The 23213-nt window shown below is 46.9% G+C and overlaps 1 protein-coding gene across 1 annotated transcript in view; it reads right to left on the reverse strand.

Moving 5' to 3' along the window:
- The window catches only part of insra (insulin receptor a), a 60137-nt gene continuing 36924 nt past the window's right edge, over window positions 1-23213 (reverse strand). Inside the window, exons 3-21 of the mRNA XM_080837428.1 lie at window positions 21141-21465; window positions 17089-17228; window positions 15324-15468; window positions 14626-14840; window positions 13926-14052; window positions 13209-13459; window positions 12126-12293; window positions 11330-11528; window positions 9592-9875; window positions 8899-9038; window positions 5442-5598; window positions 5031-5130; window positions 4857-4924; window positions 4241-4470; window positions 3661-3771; window positions 3281-3440; window positions 2910-3039; window positions 2549-2683; window positions 1-2378 (exon numbers count right to left, since the gene is read on the reverse strand). Coding sequence (XP_080693554.1) covers window positions 2024-2378; window positions 2549-2683; window positions 2910-3039; window positions 3281-3440; window positions 3661-3771; window positions 4241-4470; window positions 4857-4924; window positions 5031-5130; window positions 5442-5598; window positions 8899-9038; window positions 9592-9875; window positions 11330-11528; window positions 12126-12293; window positions 13209-13459; window positions 13926-14052; window positions 14626-14840; window positions 15324-15468; window positions 17089-17228; window positions 21141-21465 — 3440 coding nt within the window. The 3' untranslated portion in view covers window positions 1-2023. The remainder of the gene's footprint in view (window positions 2379-2548; window positions 2684-2909; window positions 3040-3280; window positions 3441-3660; window positions 3772-4240; window positions 4471-4856; window positions 4925-5030; window positions 5131-5441; window positions 5599-8898; window positions 9039-9591; window positions 9876-11329; window positions 11529-12125; window positions 12294-13208; window positions 13460-13925; window positions 14053-14625; window positions 14841-15323; window positions 15469-17088; window positions 17229-21140; window positions 21466-23213) is intronic.

Below are 23213 nucleotides of genomic sequence, written 5' to 3' on the forward strand. Positions count from 1 at the left end.
TTATGTTTTGAAACCCATGAAAATGGTATAATGGCAGCCACAAGTGAAGAACAGCCAAATTCAGAGTAAAACCATGTGTGTGCGTAGAAACACTTGCATTGGATCAATGAACTTCTGCAACCAAACTTCAGACTCATCCCCGACACATAGAGGCAGACAGTGACAGGAAGGCATCTGGTATGCAAAATCCAACCACGGCAGACAAGAAGTTAGGTTCTGCCCCAACAATGTTGTTCGTTTGTGAAGTCAGCCATAGTCCACTGCTGGTCCCTTTTCCATTAGACTCGGGACCATTTTACTCACATATAAGTTACCGTTGCGTAACTGAATAATGTTTTCATGTACACAGACATTTCTCTTCTTTTTCTTTCATTTTTTTTTTTTTAAGAAAAAATAAATCTCAGCCCACTCCAGTTCTTTCTCTCTCTCTCTTTTACACAGAGACAAACTGACATTCCAGCTTATCTACTTTCAACGAGAATCAAAGTGAAAAAATACGTATTTTTCCTTCTAACAAAATATCTCGTTGCCCTTCCTGTGGCCGTTCCTTCATTACTTTCCCAGAGCCTAACTGGCTTAACTCATTCTGGGTTCCGTGAATGTGTCTTTTGGGATATACTTGAGTGGACATACATTTTCTTTCAACAGTTACACTAACAAACAAATGAACGGGAACCATAATAAACTGATTGCTCTGACCATGCAAGAAATGAAGACCATGCCCAGGAGCTCTTCTTGAATGCACCTCACTGCTTTCCTTTTTTATTTACAGCAGTATTTCAAATGTTCTTGAAATTAAGGGCTGACATCTGAAGCCAAAGGCATCTAAAATACTCCTCCTGTGTCTGATAGAAAAACAAAAACAAAACAAAAACAAAAACGAGCAATTGGTGCGACTGGCAGATCAGAGATCCAGAGGATGATTAGTAGGATTTTTTTTGGATTAGAAAAAATAAAGATTAGAGACAAACATGTAAAAACATTTTCTACAAACGGCATTTTTTTTTGAATGACAACATATCAACTATGTACAAAAAAAACATCAATAATGTATTTATATATACTTTTCATCTTCTATCCCCACTAAAATATATCAAAGCAGCAACTATTGGTCATTCTGAGGAACCCCTGTCAAATGTTCTGAAAACAGTTTAAATATCCTTCAGCTGTAATGTAAGAACTGAAAAACTGAAAGAAATAAATAAAAAAAGTAATGTCCTGAAAAAAGAAAAAAATAAGTCATTCTCCGTGAGGGTTTGGAATACTGAAAAAAAAAAAAAAAAAGAAGGCAGGGGGGAAGGTTCCCAGCGTGTGCACCTCATCCGGACTGCTCCCCCAGTGAAGAGTTTTGTTCGTGGATGGGCGGAGCAGGACCATCCTCCCACAGTTCCCAAAAGCTTATGGTAGTTTGCAACTGACACCTCGAAGACAGAAAGCAAGACACACACACGCACACAGCTCTACTGTATGTTCATAGGCCACAGATAAGGTAAGGCCACTTCAGCTCCTGGAGAACATCAAGCAGGGGAGGGATTGGATCGGAGGTGTGGGGTGTGTGTGCTGGACTGGATCGGGTGTGTGTGTGTGTGTGTGTGTGTGGGCTTCGAGGTGGGACAGACAGGACAGTCTGTTTAAGGTTGTGTAGTTCAGCAGCCTTTTTGGTTTTTATGAGGTTCATTTCACAGTTTGTTCCATTTGAAACTTGGCAATATTTTTCTTTAAAAAAAAAAAAAAATTCAAAAGACAGGTGAGAAGCAGAAATGTTTTTTTTTTTTTTTTTAGCTCAAATACAAAAGAGGGCCAGCACACCCTGCATCATCATACTGTGGCAGCAGAGAAGATAGACGAAAGGGAGAAAAAAAATCCTGAGATCATTAGATTTTTTTTTCTGAAGGGCCACTGTAGCGCGTGATAAAAGTGAAATCTATAAAACGAGGAAACAAAAAAATATATATAGTAGGTGTAATTCTGTTTTAGAGTAGGGCACGTATGGGCGTGGGAGGGTGTCAGGAACAAGGGAATATTACGAGGGGCTGGAGCGTGGCAAGGATAAAATGCGTCCATTCTTTTTTCCGCCGTTCATGTGCGTGTAGGGCACATGCTCCTCGTAGCTGCCGCGCAGGCCCACAGACGAGCCCTCGGTCCCAGTCAGGCTGGCCTCGCGCTGCGAGTACGACGACGGGTCCAGCGGGATGCTCTCCATGTTTTCCAGGTCCATGTCGAAGTCCTCGGTCTCCGGCGGTTTGTTCTCCTCGCTGTAGTAGAAGGACACATCCTGGAAGCTAGGGTGCAGGTCCTCCCGGAGCATCTCGATGATCTCCTGGAAGGGCGGCCGCATCTTCGGGTTGTAGTGCCAGGACATCTGCATAAGGCTGTGCCTGTGTTGGGGCAGGAGGGAGGGAGGGAGGGAGGGAGAGAGAGGTGAGGGGGTGAGTTATCAGTAGACCTAAACAGACCCTTATTCATTTACTGGTGCAGCAGGCCAGAATACTTCAGAAGTTGGTTCAGCTGCATGGCACATCATATTTCTCTGCCGAGAGACACTCACAGGCGGTCTGGACAGTTATCGGGCCGGTCCAGGTATCCCCCCTCCATGACGAACTTGAGGACCTGCTCGTTGGACAGGCCCTGGTAAGGCTGCTCTGCCAGAGTGCTGATCTCCCACAGCACCACCCCAAAGGACCTGGCAACAGGGAAAACAACCAGCAGTAGTCAGCACAGACACACACAAACACACACATCAACCTTTATGACAAACACATAAAATCACACAGAGACAGGACTCCACTGCTTTGACTGTTTTGTGTGTGTGTACGTGTGTGTGTGTGTGTGTGTGTGTGTGTGTGTGTGTGTGTGTGTGTAAGAATATGTGTGTACGTGTGTGTGCGCGTGTGCATGTGTTAGCTCACCAGCAATCTGAGTGGGCGGTGAAGACCCCATCCTTTAAGGACTCGGGGGCCATCCACCTAACTGGCAGCAGCCCCTTCCCGCCCTTTCTGTAGTAATCTGTCTCATAGATGTCTCTTGTCATCCCAAAGTCTGTGAAAACAAACAAACAAACAAAAATTAAAAATGTAGGAACGACACACCAGATTGGCCAAATGAAGTCTTAAGGAAAAAGGATGAAGCCTTTGTCCTGATTCATTTTTTAAAGTAAATGTGTATTTTACTTCTACAGAATGACACGGATAGTTCCTGGTCTGACGTCACTGACATCAGTGTGCTGCCTGTCCCAGAGCTGCTCATGCCACATAATGCTTTTCTGAACCCCCAAGCCTACCTCCTATCTTAACAGTATAGTCCTCGGCCACCATGCAGTTGCGAGCTGCCAGGTCTCTGTGCACAAACTTCTTGGCGTTGAGGTAGGCCATTCCGTCTGCGATCTCTGCCGCCATCTGGATCATCTCCTTCAGGGTGGGGGGCGGGCTCCCGGGGTTGTTCTGAAAGACACACAGACACAGACACAGACACAGACACACACACACACACACACACACACACACACACACACACACAAGGTTAGGTTCTGTAAAGGTAAGGTTCTTTAAAGGTAAGGTTCTGAGCTCTGTAAGATGCTTTGAGACAAGGGCTTTTGTAAATAGTGCTATATAAATCAGTACCATTAGAAATGGAACCGAACTGAAAATGAGGTGAGTTTACCTCAGCGTCAGGGCGCAGGGATCGCAAGTAGCTCTTCATATCGCCGTGGGTCATCAGCTCCATCACCACCAGGGTAGGTTGCCCCTTGGACACCACACCCAGCAGCCTCACCTGGGGGAGGGGGAGGGGGGCAACAGAACTGTCACACAACACCACTGACATCCTGCTCTTTGTCTTTTAAGCTAAATGAACCCCACCCAGTCGTAACTACTGCTTCACTTGCAGTCCTTTTGTTGCGCTGCTCTCTGTGTCTAAATTCCTATGCCGGTGAATTTATATAAAGCAGATTTTTAGCTTCGGTTGCAGTCAGCTGTGGATATACCCAATATAATTTAATTCCAATTATCAAGAGAATACAATCCACTTGTAAATCTACTTCAACTCATAAGACAATGAGAAATCATTATGAAATAAAAAATATGAGTGCTATAAGGAAACATTTATTTTTGTTTGCTGCGCTATGAAGTGCTTCATGTCATAAAGGCCTATGCTTCATTGTCACTTCTTCATGCAAACCCCATGCCCTGGTCCATGCATGACTAACTGCCGCCTTGCCCCTAAAACCCCATCAGTTGCGTACCACATGGTGGCAGCTGAAAGCCTTCATGACGGAGGCCTCATTCAGGAACTCAATCCTCTCCCTCAGGCTGGCCGACTCGTTGACCGTTTTCACGGCGACGCGCATCGGGGACTCGCCCTTGATGATGTCCTTGGCTATGCCCTCATACACCATGCCAAAGGAGCCCTGGCCCAACTCGCGTAGGAGTGTGATCTTGTCACGAGGAACCTCCCAGTCATCTGGCTCGTACACTACACACACAAACACACACACACACACACACACACACACACACACACACACACACACTCATCAGTACCGTCCATCATTCTTGGATAAAAATGTTATTGTCCTAACAAGAACTTATTATCTTAATGTCAGAAGTATTATTCAAACACCATACTCTTTTTTTTTTTACCAGAGTACATGTGATCATAAACCACATCAATTCTGGAACAAAGAGAGATATTTGGTTCCTTTATGCCAGTAGGTCACACCCAAAGACAGACAGAGGAGGCCATTTTTCAACTGCTATGACTTTGCAGCATCTTGAGTTACTCTGACACTACAATATAAGAAATTAAATGAATGATCGACTTTAAAACCAAAAACATTGGAACATGAAAAAGCGGATCACCTTCATCTGGGCTGAGATACTCTGGGTTGGGCGATGTGTACAGGCGACCCGTAGGTCCCTCAGTTTGCCTGTTGGGAAGAGAGCAAGGACACAATGAATCAGTCACATCTTTCGAATACCAGCAGCACCGGGACCACAACAAACCAACAGGGAAACAAAACAAGAGGCACTCACTTCTTCTTGAACAATGCGAAGCCGACACACACCACCAGCACAAGCAGGAAGCTGCAGATGACGGGACCGATGACGATCAGCGCGTTGGTTGGGTCAACTCCTGTCAGGATCACACACACACAAGCAGTATAGAGTCAGTCAGTGCTGTGATCCCTGGTAAGTGTTTGAAACCTTTCTAAACCAATCCAATGCCTTCTGAAGAAGGGGCTCAGTGTAGCGGTGTAGGTTCAAATGGAGAAAAAGCAAAAGTGACTCGTGCTTTGTGGTGGGTGGGTCTCAGGAGGGACTGAGTCGCCTCTCACCGCAGTACAGTACACAAATATCGACAAGTTGTTACGTCTGTCCCTGTAAATCCCTGTTATACCAGAAACCTCCTAAAGGTACAGACAGAATGGTGGGGCAGAGGCTTACGGTCTTGCACGTAGAAGTGTCTGGGCTCCGTCCAGGAACCATTGCCCGCCAGGGAGGTGGCACGGATCCGCACTGTGTAATTCCCAGAATACACCACTCTAAGATTGCAGCCTTCCTCCGCTATGTAGTTCTTTCTAGACACGCAGTGATGCAGATCCTGCAAGAGAACATTGCTGTTGTTACCCACTTTGCAGAAAATACCACAATGGGCAGAGTGACCACTGGAGCAAAGGATAAACAGCACGTCTTCATATCCATCATAAATAATATCAAAACTAATCAAATGAAGAACATTTTAACCTTGTCTGTACTTCTGTAAATCATTCTGTATATTCAATGGAATAAATGGAAATCATTTCCTTGCAAAATTGGTAGAGTTTTGCGGGCAATTGGAGAAAAAAAAAAAAAAAAAACAGCATTAGAGAAAACCTTAGCAACATCACCACCACCATCAACATGTTTGTTTGGTAAGACCTTTCGTACAGCTTGTTCATAAATAGACTCTAATCTCTTTTTCTCCCAAACATCGACTCCCACTCTGTCTGTGTGTACACATTTCCATGGTAACAAAAATCACTCCTAATATTCTGTGACAAAGGAACCCAACGGTCAGGATTGTTTTCAACGACACTGATAAATCCAGAGATAAACATTTCATAAACAAGACGTGCGCAATGTAGAGAACCAGACAGAACCTTTCTCCTTCAGTTATGAAACAGACAGCATGATGGCTAATAGACATGCAAGAAGCACCAAACTCTTCACTCTCACAAGCTGTCCTAATGAATGTTCGATTTTGGAGTATCAGACCATATTAATAAACCCCCACCCCTGTTAGCTTAGCCACACCAGATGGTTTGAATCAGACATGTTAGCATTTCAACTGGACCCCTATGCCTGGTATTTCCTCTCAATCACACCTTCTCCCCCTGACACACATACCACCTCAAACTCCCCCCAAGCAGACATATCGTCCACATCCTCTAAAGAGTGACATCAAACACATACATACAGCCGCGGAAAAAATTAAAAGAGACCACTTCAAAATTATCAGTTTCTCTGGTTTTACTATTTATTGGTATGTGTTAAAGTAAAATGTACATTTTAGTTTTATTCTATAACCTACTGGCAACATTCCTACCAAATTTCAAATAAAAATATTGTCATTTAGATCATTTATTTGCAGAAAAATGACAATTGGTCAAAATAGCAAAAAAGATGCAGTGTCTTCAGATCTCGAATAATGCAAAGAAAACAAGCTCATATTCATTTTTAAACTACACAATACTAATGCTTTAACTTAGGAAAAGTTCAGAAATCAATATTTGGTGGAATAACCTTGATTTAAAATCACAACTTTCATGTGTCTTGGCATGCTCTCCACCAGTCTTTCACATTGCCGTTGGGTGCCTTTATGCTACTCCTGGCGCAAGAATTCAAGCAGCTCGGCTTCTTTTCATGGCTCGTGACCATCCATCTTCCTCTTGATCACATTTCAGAGGTTTTTTTATGGGATTCAGGTCTCGAAATTGGGCTGGCCATGACAGGGTCCTGATCTGGTGGTACTCCATCCACACCTTTACTGGCCTGGCTGTGTGGCATGGAGCATTGCCCTGCTGGAAAAAACACTTCTCAGAGTTGGGGAACATTGTCAGAGCAAAAGGAAGCAAGTTTTTCTTCCGGGACAACGTTGTACTTTGCCTGGCTGAGGTTTGTAAAAGACCATAAGGATTGAACCAAAGCGGACTGGAGGTTCTTCTAAGTTCGTCTTCTCTGATGAGTCCAATTTTCAGCTTTGCCCAACACATGGTCGTCTGATGGTTAGACGGAGACCTGGAGAGGCCTACAAGCCACAGAGTCTTGCACCTACTGTGAAATTGGACTCATCAGAGAAGACGAACTTAGAAGAACCTCCAGTCCGCTTTGGTTCAATCCTTATGGTCTTTTAGAACTGAGGCCAGGCAAAGTACAACGTTGTCCCGGAAGAAAAACTTGCTTCCTTTTGCTCTGACAATGTTCCCCAACTCTGAGAAGTGTTTTTTCCAACAGGGCAATGCTTCATGCCACACAGCCAGGCCAGTAAAGGTGTGGATGGAGTACCACCAGATCAGGACCCTGTCATGGCCAGCCCAATTTCGAGACCTGAATCCCATAAAAAAACCTCTGAAATGTGATCAAGAGGAAGATGGATGGTCACGAGCCATGAAAAGAAGCCGAGCTGCTTGAATTCTTGCGCCAGGAGTAGCATAAAGTCACCCAACGGCAATGTGAAAGACTGGTGGAGAGCATGCCAAGACACATGAAAGTTGTGATTTTAAATCAAGGTTATTCCACCAAATATTGATTTCTGAACTCTTCCTAAGTTAAAGCATTAGTATTGTGTAGTTTAAAAATGAATATGAGCTTGTTTTCTTTGCATTATTCGAGATCTGAAGACACTGCATCTTTTTTGCTATTTTGACCAATTGTCATTTTTCTGCAAATAAATGATCTAAATGACAATATTTTTATTTGAAATTTGGTAGGAATGTTGCCAGTAGGTTATAGAATAAAACAAAAATGTACATTTTACTTTAACACATACCAATAAATAGTAAAACCAGAGAAACTGATAATTTTGAAGTGGTCTCTTAATTTTTTCCGCGGCTGTACATCAGATAACCAACCCCCACATACTAAATTAAACCCCCCTTTGCCAAAAGTTCCCAATTAGTCCACACCCCAACATTTCCTCCAGAAGGATACCTGTGGATGACTGAATTACGCCATTGTGTTGATATTTTAATTCTACTCTATATAACCTACGTATTTCTGTAAGATCAAAGAAGACTCGTGACATGTGACCGTGCTATCCGAGGTTACTGTGCTACGTGTCGGAAATAATCATAATCAGAATCACGTTTATTGGCCAAGTAAGTTTGCAACAACAAGGAATTTGACGCCGGATTAAGTGGCTCACATTGTACTTACACAAAATATACAACACAACAGAACTACGTTCTAAGAAATCTAAGAAATATATACAGGGAGGAATGGCTATATACAGGAGCTGTGAACTGTGAACACAACAAGTAGTGCAAAGAAGTGGAGAGTGCAAAAAGTGCAGTGATAAATATTAAATGGTAAGAGAATGACGTAAGAAGTACAGTATACAACCTGTATAGTTGGGAATGGGGAGGAATGTATTGAACATTTCGTATTTGAGAATAAAATGAACAAATATGATAAATATGATTTGTAGTTATAATAAACTGGTTCTTTCGCTAAGCCGTCTTCCACTAATCTCTTACTCTGAACAAGCTAACTTGAACCAAGGCACCAACTTTGGCCTTTTCATTAAGGAATTTGCCAAGAACAGCATACCCTTTCATTTCTTGCAATATTGCTATAGGTCATATAGAAATTCTGTGTGGAGAGCTGTTTGTTCCTGTGAGTTTGCGCATATATATATATATACCTCAGTGTCTCCAAGCCTCTTGTAGCTGACTTCATAGAGGATGATCATGCCGTTGGGGTCTTTGGGTTCTGTCCACTTGATGTGCGCCGTGTAGTCAGTCACTGTAAACAAGATGGGTCCAGAGATGTCATCCGCTCGGTCTGTTAACGGCAAGAAAAGAGAGAGGAAAATTACACCCAGGCAAATGAAAGTGAAATGAACTGAAGACTATAACTCAGGGAAGTTTAAGCTAAATATATAAGGGGAACAGAATCTGAAGGAGTCGCCTTTTTATCTGTAACCCTGTGTTGACAGTATCTACATTGAGTTCCTGATTGAGCTCTGGATCACACCATGCCTGATCCATGCTCTACTTGCTGTCGGGATGCTGTGAGTTTCCCTCCTAATGAACAGCTGTGGTGTGATGTATATATGAAAACACTGCAAAAAAAACAGGTTTGAGGACGCCAGAGGACATTTTTACTCCTTTGAGAGCAACAAGGTGAACAATTGTGTGTGTGTGTTTATGAGGGCAACAAGTAGACGGTGTGTGTGTGTGTGTGTGTGTGTGTGTGTGTGAGAGATAAATCAAAGAGTGAGTGTGCATACGAGTGAGTGCCCTTAGGTGAAGTGTGCTTAATGGGGCAAATGCCCACTTCCTAAGGGGTTGGAGGCTGCGTAGTGGGTGAGGGGTGGGAGTTTAGACATGCGTACCCTCGGGCATGGTGCGGGCACTGACGTAGGCGGCCATGCTGCAGCGTGATGGGTCGGAGTCGTGGTTGCAAGCGTGGATCTCAATCTGGTAGCTGGTGAAGTGGCGCAGGTTGGAGATGACGGTGGACTCCTTGATGAGCACCTTGAGCTCGAGCTTGTTAGCCTCCGCCTCGTCCTCCTCCGGGCTGCGAGTGGGGGCCACGGGGCTGAGGGTGTTGGAGGGCGTGGTCACCACTAGCGTGCGATTGGCCACACTGCCCAGGGAGCGACGCTGACGCGAGGGCCTGATGAAGGAGAAGAGAGAGAAAGAGCGAGAGAGAGAGAGAGAGGGAGGAACAAAAGAATACAGAGCAGGGAGGTGGGGAAAAGAGAAAAAAAAGACAAATGTTGGTTAGAGAACAAGTAAGGAATTACAACTGAGCTATAACTAAGATATACATCAGATGATGTGCAGTGGGTAATGGACAGGGAGAGAGGCCATGCTGAGGGATGAGAACCATAAGGATGTGAAAGTACACCACAGAAGTCCATATGAGGAAGGACAAATGGAAAGTGTGTGAGAATAGAGGTTGGGTCCTCAGCATCAAGAGCTTTAAAATAATAAAAGACTGCTACCCGCTACATCATCTCATGGTTTTAATGCCTCAGCTTTCAATTACTCCTAAATATGGATCGGTCACAGAGGTACTTGAACTGAGCTGAAAACATCTAGACACACACGCCAGATCCACGACTCACATTTCACCATTAAATGGCAGGAGGTGCACACCATGTGACCAAGCATAAAGCCACTCAAGACACCTCCCACAACTTGTCCCAGGCCTTCGCATTGACCTTTAGATTACATGCAACAGCAGAGAGACATGAGTAGTGGTGTTTTCCAGTTAATGTTTGTCAGAGGGATGCAAAACATAGTAAGTGTGTGAGATGACTGCAAATACATTCCCAGGCAGACCGGCATAAGGCTTTTTTTAGCCCAAAATAAAGCCACCAGGGACACGACCAACATGAAGACTTTGCACAACTTCCAACTCTACCCAAGCAATTTCGCGGTACTCATTTTGCATTTTTGTTTTGAAGGGGACACTCCATTTTGTGGTGAGTAAAGTATAGAAAAGCACATATATTGCACACAAGCCCAGCAGCAGTCAAAATAATTTAAGATTCACACACAGCTCTTTCCAGCTGAATGTCATGAATGACATGAATGGCCTTGTGGGTCCTAGACTGCCCTCTGTCATATCTGTGACGGTAGACTAAATGCCAGGGCTGCACCAGCAGGCAGAGCTTGGGTGGCGGGGTAACGGGGTTCTTATGCCAGCGGGAAGCTGTCGTCACTCGAGCCATCTGTTCTGAATGGGCCACTGAAGGCCACACACGGCGCAGGAAAAAAACAACTCCCAAGGCTACAAACACTTGTAGCCCAATGGCCAAGGCTGGCCTGTGAGAACCTTGAACCTGCGGAACTGACACACTGTGCCAATAACAAGCTGTCCTTCAGTCTGAGTCAGAGTTTCTTTTTGAAAACTCTCAATGACGCATATAAAAAACACCCTGCCTTTATTTTACATTCCTGAGTTAGACACCACATCTCTGCTGTTGTGCTAGAAGGTGTTTAACCAATCAATCATTTTCTTTGAATTTAACTGTTTACATATATGTGGATGTTTTCATATTTGAGTGAGTGTGTGTGTGTGTGTGTGTGCGTGTATGTATTGGTGCGTACGGCCGTCCTTACCTGACAGTAAACACTTCGTTGTGGAGGTAGTTCTCAAAAGTCTTGCGGTACTCTGACTCCTCGGCCTCCTTCTTGAGCTGCTTGTCAGTCTTGGGGCAGGCGCAGCAGCGGCCCGTCTGACCTTGCTCCTCTGTCTGGTTCCACTTGTGCTCCTTCTCACTGTCCACCTGCGTGGGCATGCGTGATGGCAGCTTCATGCCTGTGGAGGAGAGAGAAAACACACACACACACACACACACACACACACACACACACACACACACACACACACACACACACACACACACACACACACACACACACACACACACACACACACACACCACACACACACACACACACACACATCAGTTGCTATTTCTAGAACCACAGTCTATCCACACCAATCAACATCATCTAATGTCACAGTGGATGTCCCCCTTTTCCGCAGCCCCACACTACTGCAAGGAACAGCACTCTCTGCAGCACACTTCCTATGGAGAGGGAGACCCTGCTGCCTGAGCCAGCCTTAGGGAATATGACTCCACTGCCTCCTACAAGGGATCCTGTCCCACACACAGAAATGTGATCCTACACTTGATAAAAATAAAACAACACACACACACACACCTTGTCTCGAACAGGGTATCATTGTGTCCACTAGGGGGCACTCTACTAACACCGGTAAGTGTGTTGTGAGGTCTGTTTAGAGGTCTGTTGTGAAGGTCTGGGAATGGCAGATGGTGTGTGTGTGTGTGTGTGTGTGTGTGTGTGTGTGTGTGTGTGGTTTGTAGTTGTGTTGTGGTGTCGGGCCTACCTTTCTGGCAGTAGTCAAACTTGTAGAGCTCGCTGGCCTCGGGCAGCTGCTGGCAGTAGACCAGGTAGTGGGTGATGTTGCCGTTGGGGTCGTTAGGGGGCTTCCACTTCAGGATGATCTGAGAAGATGAGTTAGACGAGGAGATGGGATCCAGTGGCACAGAGGGCTCTGAGAGGGAACACCAAAACACACACACACACACACACACACACACAAAAGAAAAGCCACACAGACAGGCACGCACACGCACACACACACAAAAGAAAGAAACCATCAGACCCTCAAGAATGAGAACAGGGAACATTTTGGCCACCATTTCCCCCGTAATTAAACATAAGGGTGAGAAGCGATGACAGTGGTGGTGCCGGACGAGTCGGACAGCATTGCTGAGAGCGGCGCTGGATGGCGAGGCGTCAGGCTGGGGGCCGGATGACGAGCGCTTTGTCTCAGACAGACAGCAGTCACCCGGCCGTGAAAACACGCCACTGCTTTGATATAGTGCCACACCAGTTGCCGGAAGAATGTCTCTGACACACACATACACACACAGATTGCAGCCAAGCCAAGTGTGGTTTATCAGGAGACAAAGACAAAACAAGTTTACACACAAGACAGACTGGCAGACAACTGTTATTACCGAAACCAAAGCACCACACGCAAACAACCAAATCCACTCCCACTTGGCTGAAACGGCTGAGGGCACAGGCTGAGTGTTTGACATGGGCCTGGCCTGCGACCTACTTCATCAAAATGCTGACTCATTCTCTCCAATCAGGCATGGCACTTCCTGTGATCTGTATCTCAAACACTTTGCAAGCTTGGCTATCAAATGGTGCGCGAGTCTGCATTTTGTGTTTAGAAGGTACCTTTAGGACAAAGTGGATCCTAAAAATATCTGGTAAATTCACAAGTAATCCCTCTGCATGGATGGAATGTCGGAATGTACATCCTACAATTCCACGATTAAAGTATATCAAACTCAAAGAGAGAAAGCAGAATTGCTCTGTTATTGAGAGAGAACATGGAGTAGGGGTGTGCTGCGTGTGTTTTTTGTGTGTGTGTGTGTGTCTGGTGCCCACTCACTGGTGGCGTTGGTGCGCACGTAGATGATCTTGCTCTTGGCTCCATGGACCTGCCGCTCGTCAGAGGCAGACAGCTGGGTCTTGACCATGATGGCGTACTGCGTCCACGGCTTCAGATTGGTGATGAGCCAGCCAGGGTCGGCGTGCTCCTTGCCGTCAGTGGCGCGGTCTGGCGGCAAAGCATCATGGATCATCCAGCTGTTTGAGCCACAGGCGTCCTGCCCGTCAAACTCAGTCACATTTGCATAGGGCCTGCAGGGTGAGCACGCAGGTGAGCACACAGGCAGCAGTCAACATCATGCCAGGCACACACTGGACACGTTACGCTGTCGCTGAATAATAAACACTATTGAAAGTGTAGTAGGAGCTCAGCACCTCCCAAAACATTCAAGGAGTGAGAGCTCTTCAGATGATGCCTTCATGCTAAACACATATGCTGTAATTCTAAAGCCATTATGTAGTTGCCAACACATTTTCAGAATCATGACCATGGATGTAAATCGTAAGAATCATAGGATGGGTAAAATCACAATGTTTTTGGATTTGTGAAACATGATGACGCAGATAAGGAAATCTGTAGCAATACAGTGGTGTGCTTAAACGTCTACTTCAAGGTAACAAAACAGAGAGCAACATCAATATACTGTTCTCTAGAAGATGTTTTCCACGCAGAACCCTGTCTGAGCCTGACTAGTGGTAGTAGTCGGGGGACACGTACGCTTCTTTGTAGAGCACCATGAAGCCCAGTAGGTCACGGAAGTCTGTGGGCCAGAAGGACTCCCACCTGAGGAGGATCTTGTCTGACATGGTGCGGATGAGGGTGAACCTCAGTTCGGCATTCTCACCTGTGGGGCACAGCCAAGTGGGCAGAGACGAGTCAGGAGCGAGGACAGGAAGCTGGAGAAACCTACTTTGTCTTGAAGGATCACTGGAAGATTAAGCTTTTCCTTCTGATCACCTCCTGGTTTAACATATTTAACTCCTATTGATATTCTTTTATATCACCATTTTTGTTGCTGACAGATCAATCTTTATTATTTAATATTTAGTAAGTCGCTTAAGATGAAAGTGTCTGCCACATACATTAACTAAAGCATGGCTTATCTACACTACACTACTAGGCAAAAGCAAGGGATGGTTAAACTAGGGATGCACCAATGCCACGTTGTCTGACTGAGTATGAGTACTCACATTTGTGTAGTTAGAATAGCAGACAGTCATAAAATCCTGCTTTCAGCTGTTACCAGTAGGCAAATCTGATAACGCAGTAAAAAAATACCAAAACACCTCTTGACTTGACATGAGGTGGTATCCGTACGTGGCATCAAAGCATATTTAACAGATACCTTATACCGGCATTGGTGCATCCCTAAAAGAGACTATTAAAGACCGCTGGAGAGTTTAGTAGAGTAGCTCACATAGGGCCTGGTCCCCGTTGGTCCTGGTGGCAATGTCATCCTTGAGCTGCCGGCCCTTGGTCCCCGTCACCTCCTCCATGCGTCGGATCTGAGCCATACACAGCTTGGAGTTGTAGTGGAAAAACATGCGGCCGCTCACGATGGTGATGTTGTGCTTGTTCCAGTCCCACAGCTGACGCAGGTTCTGGTTGTCCAGCGCATAGAAGGAGTAATTCCTAGAAGAGAGAGGAAAGAGCGTAAGAGATACATTTATTCCCCTTGGGATGAATAAAGTATCCATCTATCTCGATGGACTGTGTATACGCATGTACAGTTACTACACACACACACTAAATGTGCTTTACTGTTGTCAACTGTATAGCTGTTGTTACGAGTGCAGACACTGTAATGTAATGCCTTCCGACCCCATTGTGTCTGTCCAAAGCAAATTGACCCTGGGGGATAATACAAATTCTAATCTGATCTAAAATTCCCCCACCCCCACCCCCCACTTCCTACAGTGCACAGGAGAGAAGGAGGGGATTAGAAGCTTTCTTATGGTCTTGGTGCATGAGAAATTCAGAATCACATTTAACTGCTGAGAAAATCTCCATTTTACTGATCAGGGTTGCATTAACACATTAACCCTAACCCTGCTTAATAACAGGGAGTGGCTCCTGGTACTTTAGTTGAGTGGGTGGGGTGGGACAAGAGCTCACCCAACTTCCTGCGTCTCTCCGCGGATGATGCGCAGTTTGCGGAGGAAGGAGAGTGAGACGAGCGCGTAAGAGCGGCGCACCATCAGGTAGCCTGTGATCTCCTCCAGCTGACCCAGGCTGGCCTCCAACTCAGCAGCGATGTTATCTACCCAGACCAGAAACAAAGCACACGTTAATGGCCACACACACTTCCTATGGTTTTACACTTACCCAGGGGTTTAACAGTGTGTGTGTGTATGTGTGTGTGTGTGTGCGCAAGAGAGAGAGCACAGACGGACACAGACAGACAGACAGACAGACCTGGCCACAGCGTTAGGGATAATATCGAGTGCATGAAGCCGATGGAAGGTGTTGGTAAAGGAGCTAGAATGCTTTTGGCGGTGAGAGAAAGCGTCAGCTGCTTTAATAGATCCAGCTGTCTGGGCCTCAGTCAAACTATGTGCACTTCCATCTATAAATCTGTCAGAGGCACAGCAACGGGAACCCACTGTGCCACTTCACAGCCCTCAGTTCCATGATTAAAATGAGCTCACCAAAGAGAGACACTGGAGTAGGAAGGGTGGGGCACCCGAATGGTCAAATACTCACACTTGCGTGCGCACAGACAGACAGACAGACAGACAGACACACACACGCCAAAAGTTTGGAAATGTTGCCTCCAGCATTCCTAATAGCAGGGATTCTTCAAGCAGCCAAATTGGCGATTGGATTCTAAAAACATATTTTTCACCAGCCACCATTTGGTAATCGTATTTTTGTGCTTTGGGAAAAAAAGGAATATTAATGTATTAATCCTGGTTCTTTCAACCTCGCACCACACACACAGAAACACACACGATTAAAATACACCTAAACAGAAACAGTCTTTGAGCACAAACGTGCACACACACACACACACACACACACACACACACACACTCTCTCTCTCTCTTTCTTCCTCTCTCACTAGCTTCAAAATCCTTTCTTATCAAAATCTGAATCAGATTCCATTTTTTCTCCAGAGCCAACCTTCCTTGTATGATGCAGATCACCTCCTGGTGGCATTTGGAGCGCTCATGCTCCTTGATGGCCTCCCATTCAAAAATGTTGGTGCCCTCAACTAAGCTGTTTGTTTTGCAGCTGGTCAAAGCGTGTTGCCGACGGTGGGAGCAAAACACTGACTGACTGCCTAGTTTTTGAATAGTGCAGGCTAGTCACTGTCGTCTCTACTCCACTTCCCATTGAAAAATAAAAAGTCTGTAAACTTGCGTAATCTACTCTTGCATAGGCTAACTGATACCAGCCACTGTAAAGTAAAGTATAAAGTCAAATTGTCAGTCAGATTAGATCTGTCAAGGCGTAAAACAGACAGAACTCTGTATGAGAGAGTGTGTGTGTGTGTGTGTGTGTGTGTGTGTGTGTGTGTGGTGGCGTCGTGTAAAGGCACACTATGCTCTGACTGAACTGACTGGTGTTGAACACCCCTGTGTCTGGTTCAGCTCTCTGTAGTGGGGGTGGTGGGAGGGTAGCCTCGGGATTGCCAATTCACTGCCTGAAAGGATGCTGATGACCAGAGAGTGAAGGGGGAAGTGTGGGGTAGGTGGCTCAGGGTGGAGGGTAACAGGGGTGATCTAGGCAGGTAGGGCCGGTAGGGGTAGTGAGGTTTGGGCAAAGGGGTAAGAAAAGGGTAGTGGTAGAAGTAGCGAAGCTGATGATTAACACGACTGGGCCAGAAGGAGAGAGGGGTAGCAGGGGGGGAGGTTGGTGTGTGTGGTGAGGAACTCACTGCCTCTGCGGATGTTGATCACCAGGCTGCCATTGAGCATGGTGCAGCCGCGCAGCTCCTGGGCCGCCGTCACCGATTCGACAGTCTTGCGTCCCACGCACACCTTAGGACACAGACCCGCACAGGGCGTACAGTGCAGCCTGCAGGAAAGAACAGAGACGGGCAGGGATCAGTCACTGACATACACACGCTACAGACACAACACACAGATAGAGAACACTGCCATAGATAGATAGACGCGCGCACACACACACACACACACACACACACACACACACACACACACACACACACACACACACACACACACACACACACACACACACACACACACACACACACACACACACACACACACACACACACACACACACACACACCAAGGTCTTCACAAAGTTTGAGACAATGTGTACTTCCAGAGTAATGGAGTGTTTCTATTTCTGACAGCGCCTCCAAGGAATGAAACAATAATAACGGATTTTTCCGTCAAGGGCTGGCGCCCCCGTTGCGCTAGGTGTCAGGGGTTGGTTCCTGCGTCTCTCTGTACTGAGGAGGATGACCTTGCCAGGGCGGAGTGTCAGAGCAAGAGAGAGTGTGTGTGTGTGTGTGGGTGTGAGTGTGCTCTCAAGGATGAACGGGACATTCTTCTCCCAGACGGGACTTAATCACCAATTGTGTTTGCGCCTGACAAGTTCTTCACTGAGGCGTGCAACAGCAGTCCCCCCCCCCCCCCCCCATTCTTCGCTCGTTTCGTGCAAGCCACTTCCTCTGCCCGTGACACGACACATTCTTGAGTGACATCGTCTGCGACTGACTGCTCTGCCTGCTCGCCGACTACTGCTGCTGCTGCTCCTGAGCCTGAGAAACAATGAAACACCTGTGGTTTCTCTACTCCGCCCTCCTGATCACTAGAAACACCTGTTCCAGTGAAGTGCATCATGTTTCACACTCGCAGGTCACCTGTCTAATAGCAGCTTGTGTGTGAGGTGTTATGCTGTTCTGAGGTTTTGCCAACTGGGTGAAGGCTGCGGCTGCATACTCAGGTCTGATGATGGTGACAGACGGGATGGGAGGATCAGGAAGAGAAGGAGATGAAGGAGGAGAAAAAAGAAAAGGAAAGAGGTGAGGAAGGAAGAGGAGGAGGAGAGGAAGACTGGCCTTTGAACCAAGCTCACTCAGGAGGTGGCAAAAGAAGCCCAGGCCATAGCTTCAGGCCCAGGCTGCCAGACATGTTCACACTGTTCCCACCCAAGAAAGAAAGTGAGAGAGACAGGAATTAGTACAGGAGATGTGATGACTGATGACTCTCAGTCTTGTCTGACAGTAATAAATTGCAAAATAATTTGCAAAACCTAGTTGGCAAAGTGTGGCTTCCAAAAGCATAAAGGGAGAGTCGGAGCGAGGGGGAGGTGGTGAGACAGCGGTATGTAGGTTTGGGGGATCTCTGCCCTCTGATTGGTGCTGGGAGGAGAAGGCCCAGGCTGAGGCACGAGCCGGCTGGCCTCCGTCTGGCCTCCGTCCGGCGCACTGATTTGTGTGTCTGCTGTCTGGACTCCCAGCGGGCCCCATCCTCCTCTCTCTCTCTCTCTCTCTCTTCATCCTCCCCTCTCTCCTCCAGCCAGCAGGGGCCCACTGGGGAGAGAGGGAGTCCCACCAAGAGGCCAGTAGAGTGGGGTCAGCGAGGGGAGCAGCTCGGAGAGGCAGAGAGGACAGGGTTTGAAGAGGAGGAGAAGAAGGAAAAGAGGGGAAGGGGAGCATACCTTCTCGCACTCCCACTCGTCTACCTCCCTCTCCCTCTCCCTCTCCCTCTCCCTCCCTCCTCCAGGCTGGCCACCTGCACCTGCTGCGTGGTGAGCGTGCCCGGTTGCTGGAGCAGACAGCGGGAGGAGCAACATGTGACTCCTCAAGGCCAAAACAGCTCCATCACACCACCTCTCTAGAACCATTTCACAGTTTTACTTTTCCCCCCTCCTTTGTTTTCCTCGCCCGTGCCAAACGAAAGTGCTAAACAGCGTTTGCCTCAGGAGAAGGTCACAGACATAGACATGCGAAGGGGGCTTGCTCAGTTATGTTGGGAGGAGATTTTTTTTCTTCAAAGTAACAATAGCGGATTGCATCCCAAACAAAGCTACACAAATATCTATCTTAACTGGGTTTGTTTGACCTTCTTAACACACTATTAACCTGACCTCCTAATGCTCCTCTGTCCCCTTGTCCTGCCTTTACTATGCCTAACACAGAGACAGAATCCGGGATATATGGGCACACACACAGAGGCACAGACACTTTAGAGATAATCATATTCACAACAAGTGACATGCACACAACACCATCTCACTCTCTCTCACTCACACACCATTTCCAAGAAGTGGATTAAGACAAGGGGGCCAGTGGAGTCACTAGTGTGTGTGTCAAGGAGCACGACTGAATGAAACCTGACCCCATCACAACAGCCTACGAGTGGATTCCCTCCCTTTCTCCTGGAGCAGTGATCCACACAAAGCAAAAACACACGTAAACAAGGAGGCTGCACAGGCAGACACCTCTCCTTCCTCCTCAGGGGGAACAAGCCAGCAGTGAAGACAGAGGGAGGGAGAGAGTGAGAGGGAGTGAGAGAGGGAGTGAGTGAGAGAGGGGGAGAGAGATGGAGAGAGGGAGTGAGAGAGGTGGAGAGAGATGGAGAGAGAGGGAGTGAGAGTGAGAAAGGGAGGGAGAGAGGGAGGGAAAGAGGGAGTGAGAGAGGGAGGGAAAGAGAGAGAGTGAGAGAGAGAGGGAGAGGGAGTGAGAGAGGGAGTGAGAGAGGGTGAGAGAGGGAGTGAGAGTGAGAGAGAGAGGGTGAGAGAGGAAGGGAGGGAGAGAGGTGGCAGAAAGTAAATGTCTGAGAGACAGAAACAGAGAGAAGCAAGAATGCACCAACACCAGGATGGAGAGAGAGTGCGAAAAAAAGAATGTACAAAACAACAAGTGAAGTGTAAACTGAAGACGGAGAAGAAGAAGGAGGAGAAGGAACATGCCAGAACAGCGTGGAGAGAACACACATCATCTCAGTTTTTGAGTGATACAGACAGAGAAAGAGCCCAGAGAGACAGGAAGAGTGCCACCCTAGTGAATGGTGTGGTGCCCTGCTGTGCAGCTCCTGGTCTCATCTCTCAGCACACAACGCTGCAGCCCTGACCTGCTTTTAACAAGCACACATGCTGAGCTGCACTGGAACACACTGCACTTGCACAGAGTGTGCACTTGCACACACACACACACACAAACAAACCACACCGAAAAAGAAACTCCTTGGCAGAGGTAATAAAACACACCGTCTAGTTGGGTGCACCCTAACCCACGGAACAGAAAAAGACACACCTAAAACACAATTATCTGTCATGGCCGCACACTACTGTTCTTATAGACTAGTCTATCCTTAACTCTAAAGCTCTGGATAACCCTCAACACGCCGCTCCTGGCTTTTTAACGACAAATATAAGCAATCCATGAATGGAGACCCAGTGAGCCTAAGGTATTGGCAGATATCAGTTACTGTACTAACAGCAAAATACCACTCCCCATAGGTACACTTAGGAAGTGACTCACGCATGAATCAGTGCGAGGGAGTGGGTCAGACTTGAGTCATGCTGTGATGAAAGGCAGGGCACTGTCAGGACAAAGCCACCAACAGAGAGGTAGGGCACCATCTTGTGTGTGTGTGTGTGTGTGTGTGTGTGTGTGTGTGTGTGTGTGTGTGTGTGTACCAGGGTGTGTGATTGTAGGTGTTGACCACGGTGCCTCCAGGGATGCGCCTCTGGGATGCGCCTCTGACTGACTGTCTGCTCATGTGTAAATATGTCAACGTGTGTGCTGTGTGTACATCTGTAAATATGTCAACGTGTGTGTTGTGCTTTTGGCATTTTTTGGCTGACAAACAGGTATGAGTTTACAGAGAGAGTTTGTTTGTTTGTTTTTGTGTGTGTCTTATCAGGTGGCATTAATGGTGGTGTACCTTGACGGGCACTCAGGCAGGCAGGCAGGCCCTGTGGTGTGTGTGTGTGTGTGTGACTTACGAAGTGGCGTTGGCAGTGGTGTACCCTGAGGGGCATTCGGGCAGGCAGGCACCGTGGTGGATGACATGGTGCTGGCAGGCGGTGCCGTTGGCCTCCTTACAGCGCTGGTAGCGCTCCTGGCAGAAGCGCATGGAGACGCAGCGCCAGCCCTTGTAGATGTAATGGCCCGCCGGACACTGCTCCACGCACATGTCTTTGTGCAGGTAGTGCCGGCACGCCACGCACTTGTGAGGCAGGCCCGGCTCCAGGCACCCCCCTAGGCACTGGTCGTGGCAGCAGTGGCCATCTCTGGTACAGGCGCGGTTCTTACAAGAAGACGGGCACACTGGAGAGAAAAGGGAGGGAGAGAGATAAGGTTAAGGTTCCCTATTGAGTGTATCCCTTAAAAAATATATTTTTTTTTAAACACACATTGCCATACTGAAATAAAACATCTTTGAAGAAGGTAGAGAGAGAGAGAGAGAGAGAGAGAGGGAGAGAGAAAGAGAGAGGGAGAGAGGGAGAGAAAAAAAAAGAGAGAGAGGTGTGTCAGAAAGTAAAATGTCAGATAGACAGAAACAAAGAGAGGCAAGAATTTACCAGCACAAGGATGGAGAGAGAGCGCGAGAGAAAAAGAATGTACAAAACAACATGAGAGTGTTTATGCGGACATTTAGTTCCAGATCCAAAGACATTTAGTTAAGTCCATCCAAGGATATAACAACATGATTCATTGTTGCCATTGTTGCCACGCCGGAAGCAAAAAAAAACAAAAACATATTGACTGAGTGGCCAGGAGAGAACATACGAGAGGGTTTGACTGAGTGTCCAGGAGAGAACATACGATAGGGTTTGACTGAGTGTCCAGGAGAGAACATACGAGAGGGTTTGACTGAGTGTCCAGGAGAGAACATACGATAGGGTTTGACTGAGTGTCCAGGAGAGAACATACGAGAGGGTTTGACTGAGTGTCCAGGAGAGAACATACGAGAACATACAAGAACATACGAGAGGGTTTGACAGAGTGTCCACTGTCCAGGAGAGAACATACAGCAGGATTTTACCAGAGGGCAGCAACACAGCACACAGAACACAGGCAGCAAAGTCAGAGCGCTGGAGGCAGTGCCGATGTGACTGGACTTAAGATGCCGGACTGAGCGTGCCCAGAGCCATGGGAGCCAGGGAAATGAAGCAGTCCCAAGAAATGCAACAAAAAGAATTGCGACAAATCCCCGACCCCCCACGCCACCATAACACAACACCACACCACTTTCAGGAGTGCAGCCAACAGGTCCATATCATTGGTTTGTGTGTGTGTGTGTTTGTTTGTGAGAGAAAAATTAGGTGGTCTGGGAAGGGGGGGAAGGGGGTGGTGTTAGGGGTTTGTATCTCCTAAGAAAACAACTGCTGTTTGGAGCTGGGCCTCTGGGAAACAACAGCCAAGACAGAAGACAGATGGAGGAAGGCAGGAAGTGTGAGAAGAGCGAGAGAAGAGAGAAAGGAGGGAGAGGGAGGCCTGTGTTGTTGACTGTTCACTAGTGTGCGGGGCAGTGTTGATGAGTCCGTCTCTGGGAGGTGTTTCAGAGATAAACACAGAGGAGTTGCCGCCAATGGGGTCAGGGGCCAAGGTCAAGGCTAATGACAGGAAGAGGTGGGCACGGATAACATTTCTACACACACATGCGCACTGCTTCTGACATTGATGTTGCCACTTTGAAGCTGCACAATGTCAGGTTCACGTTCAAACTCCTAATGGAAATCCTTGGACACTATCTCTCTCATACACAAGCATGCCCGCGCACACACACACACACACACACACACACACACATACACATACAAAACAAACACACTTCTTTACAAAGTGCGCTGCTTCATAAAAATCCCACAACCCCTCCCCCCGCCACAAATTGTTCTTCTCAGAAAATAGAAGATCAACAGACACCACACGCCCCTCCTCTTGTACGAAAGTGTTTGTAATTTCTGTGGTAGAGGCCATGTCTCTCAGTCACTCTATGTTTTTCTTTGTAGCTCACAAACATACACTTTATCCGACTTACTCAATCACTCACACATACACAGTCCATCATATAT

This window comes from Sprattus sprattus (assembly GCF_963457725.1).
Source record: "Sprattus sprattus genome assembly, chromosome: 4".
NCBI classification, from domain to species: domain Eukaryota; kingdom Metazoa; phylum Chordata; class Actinopteri; order Clupeiformes; family Clupeidae; genus Sprattus; species Sprattus sprattus.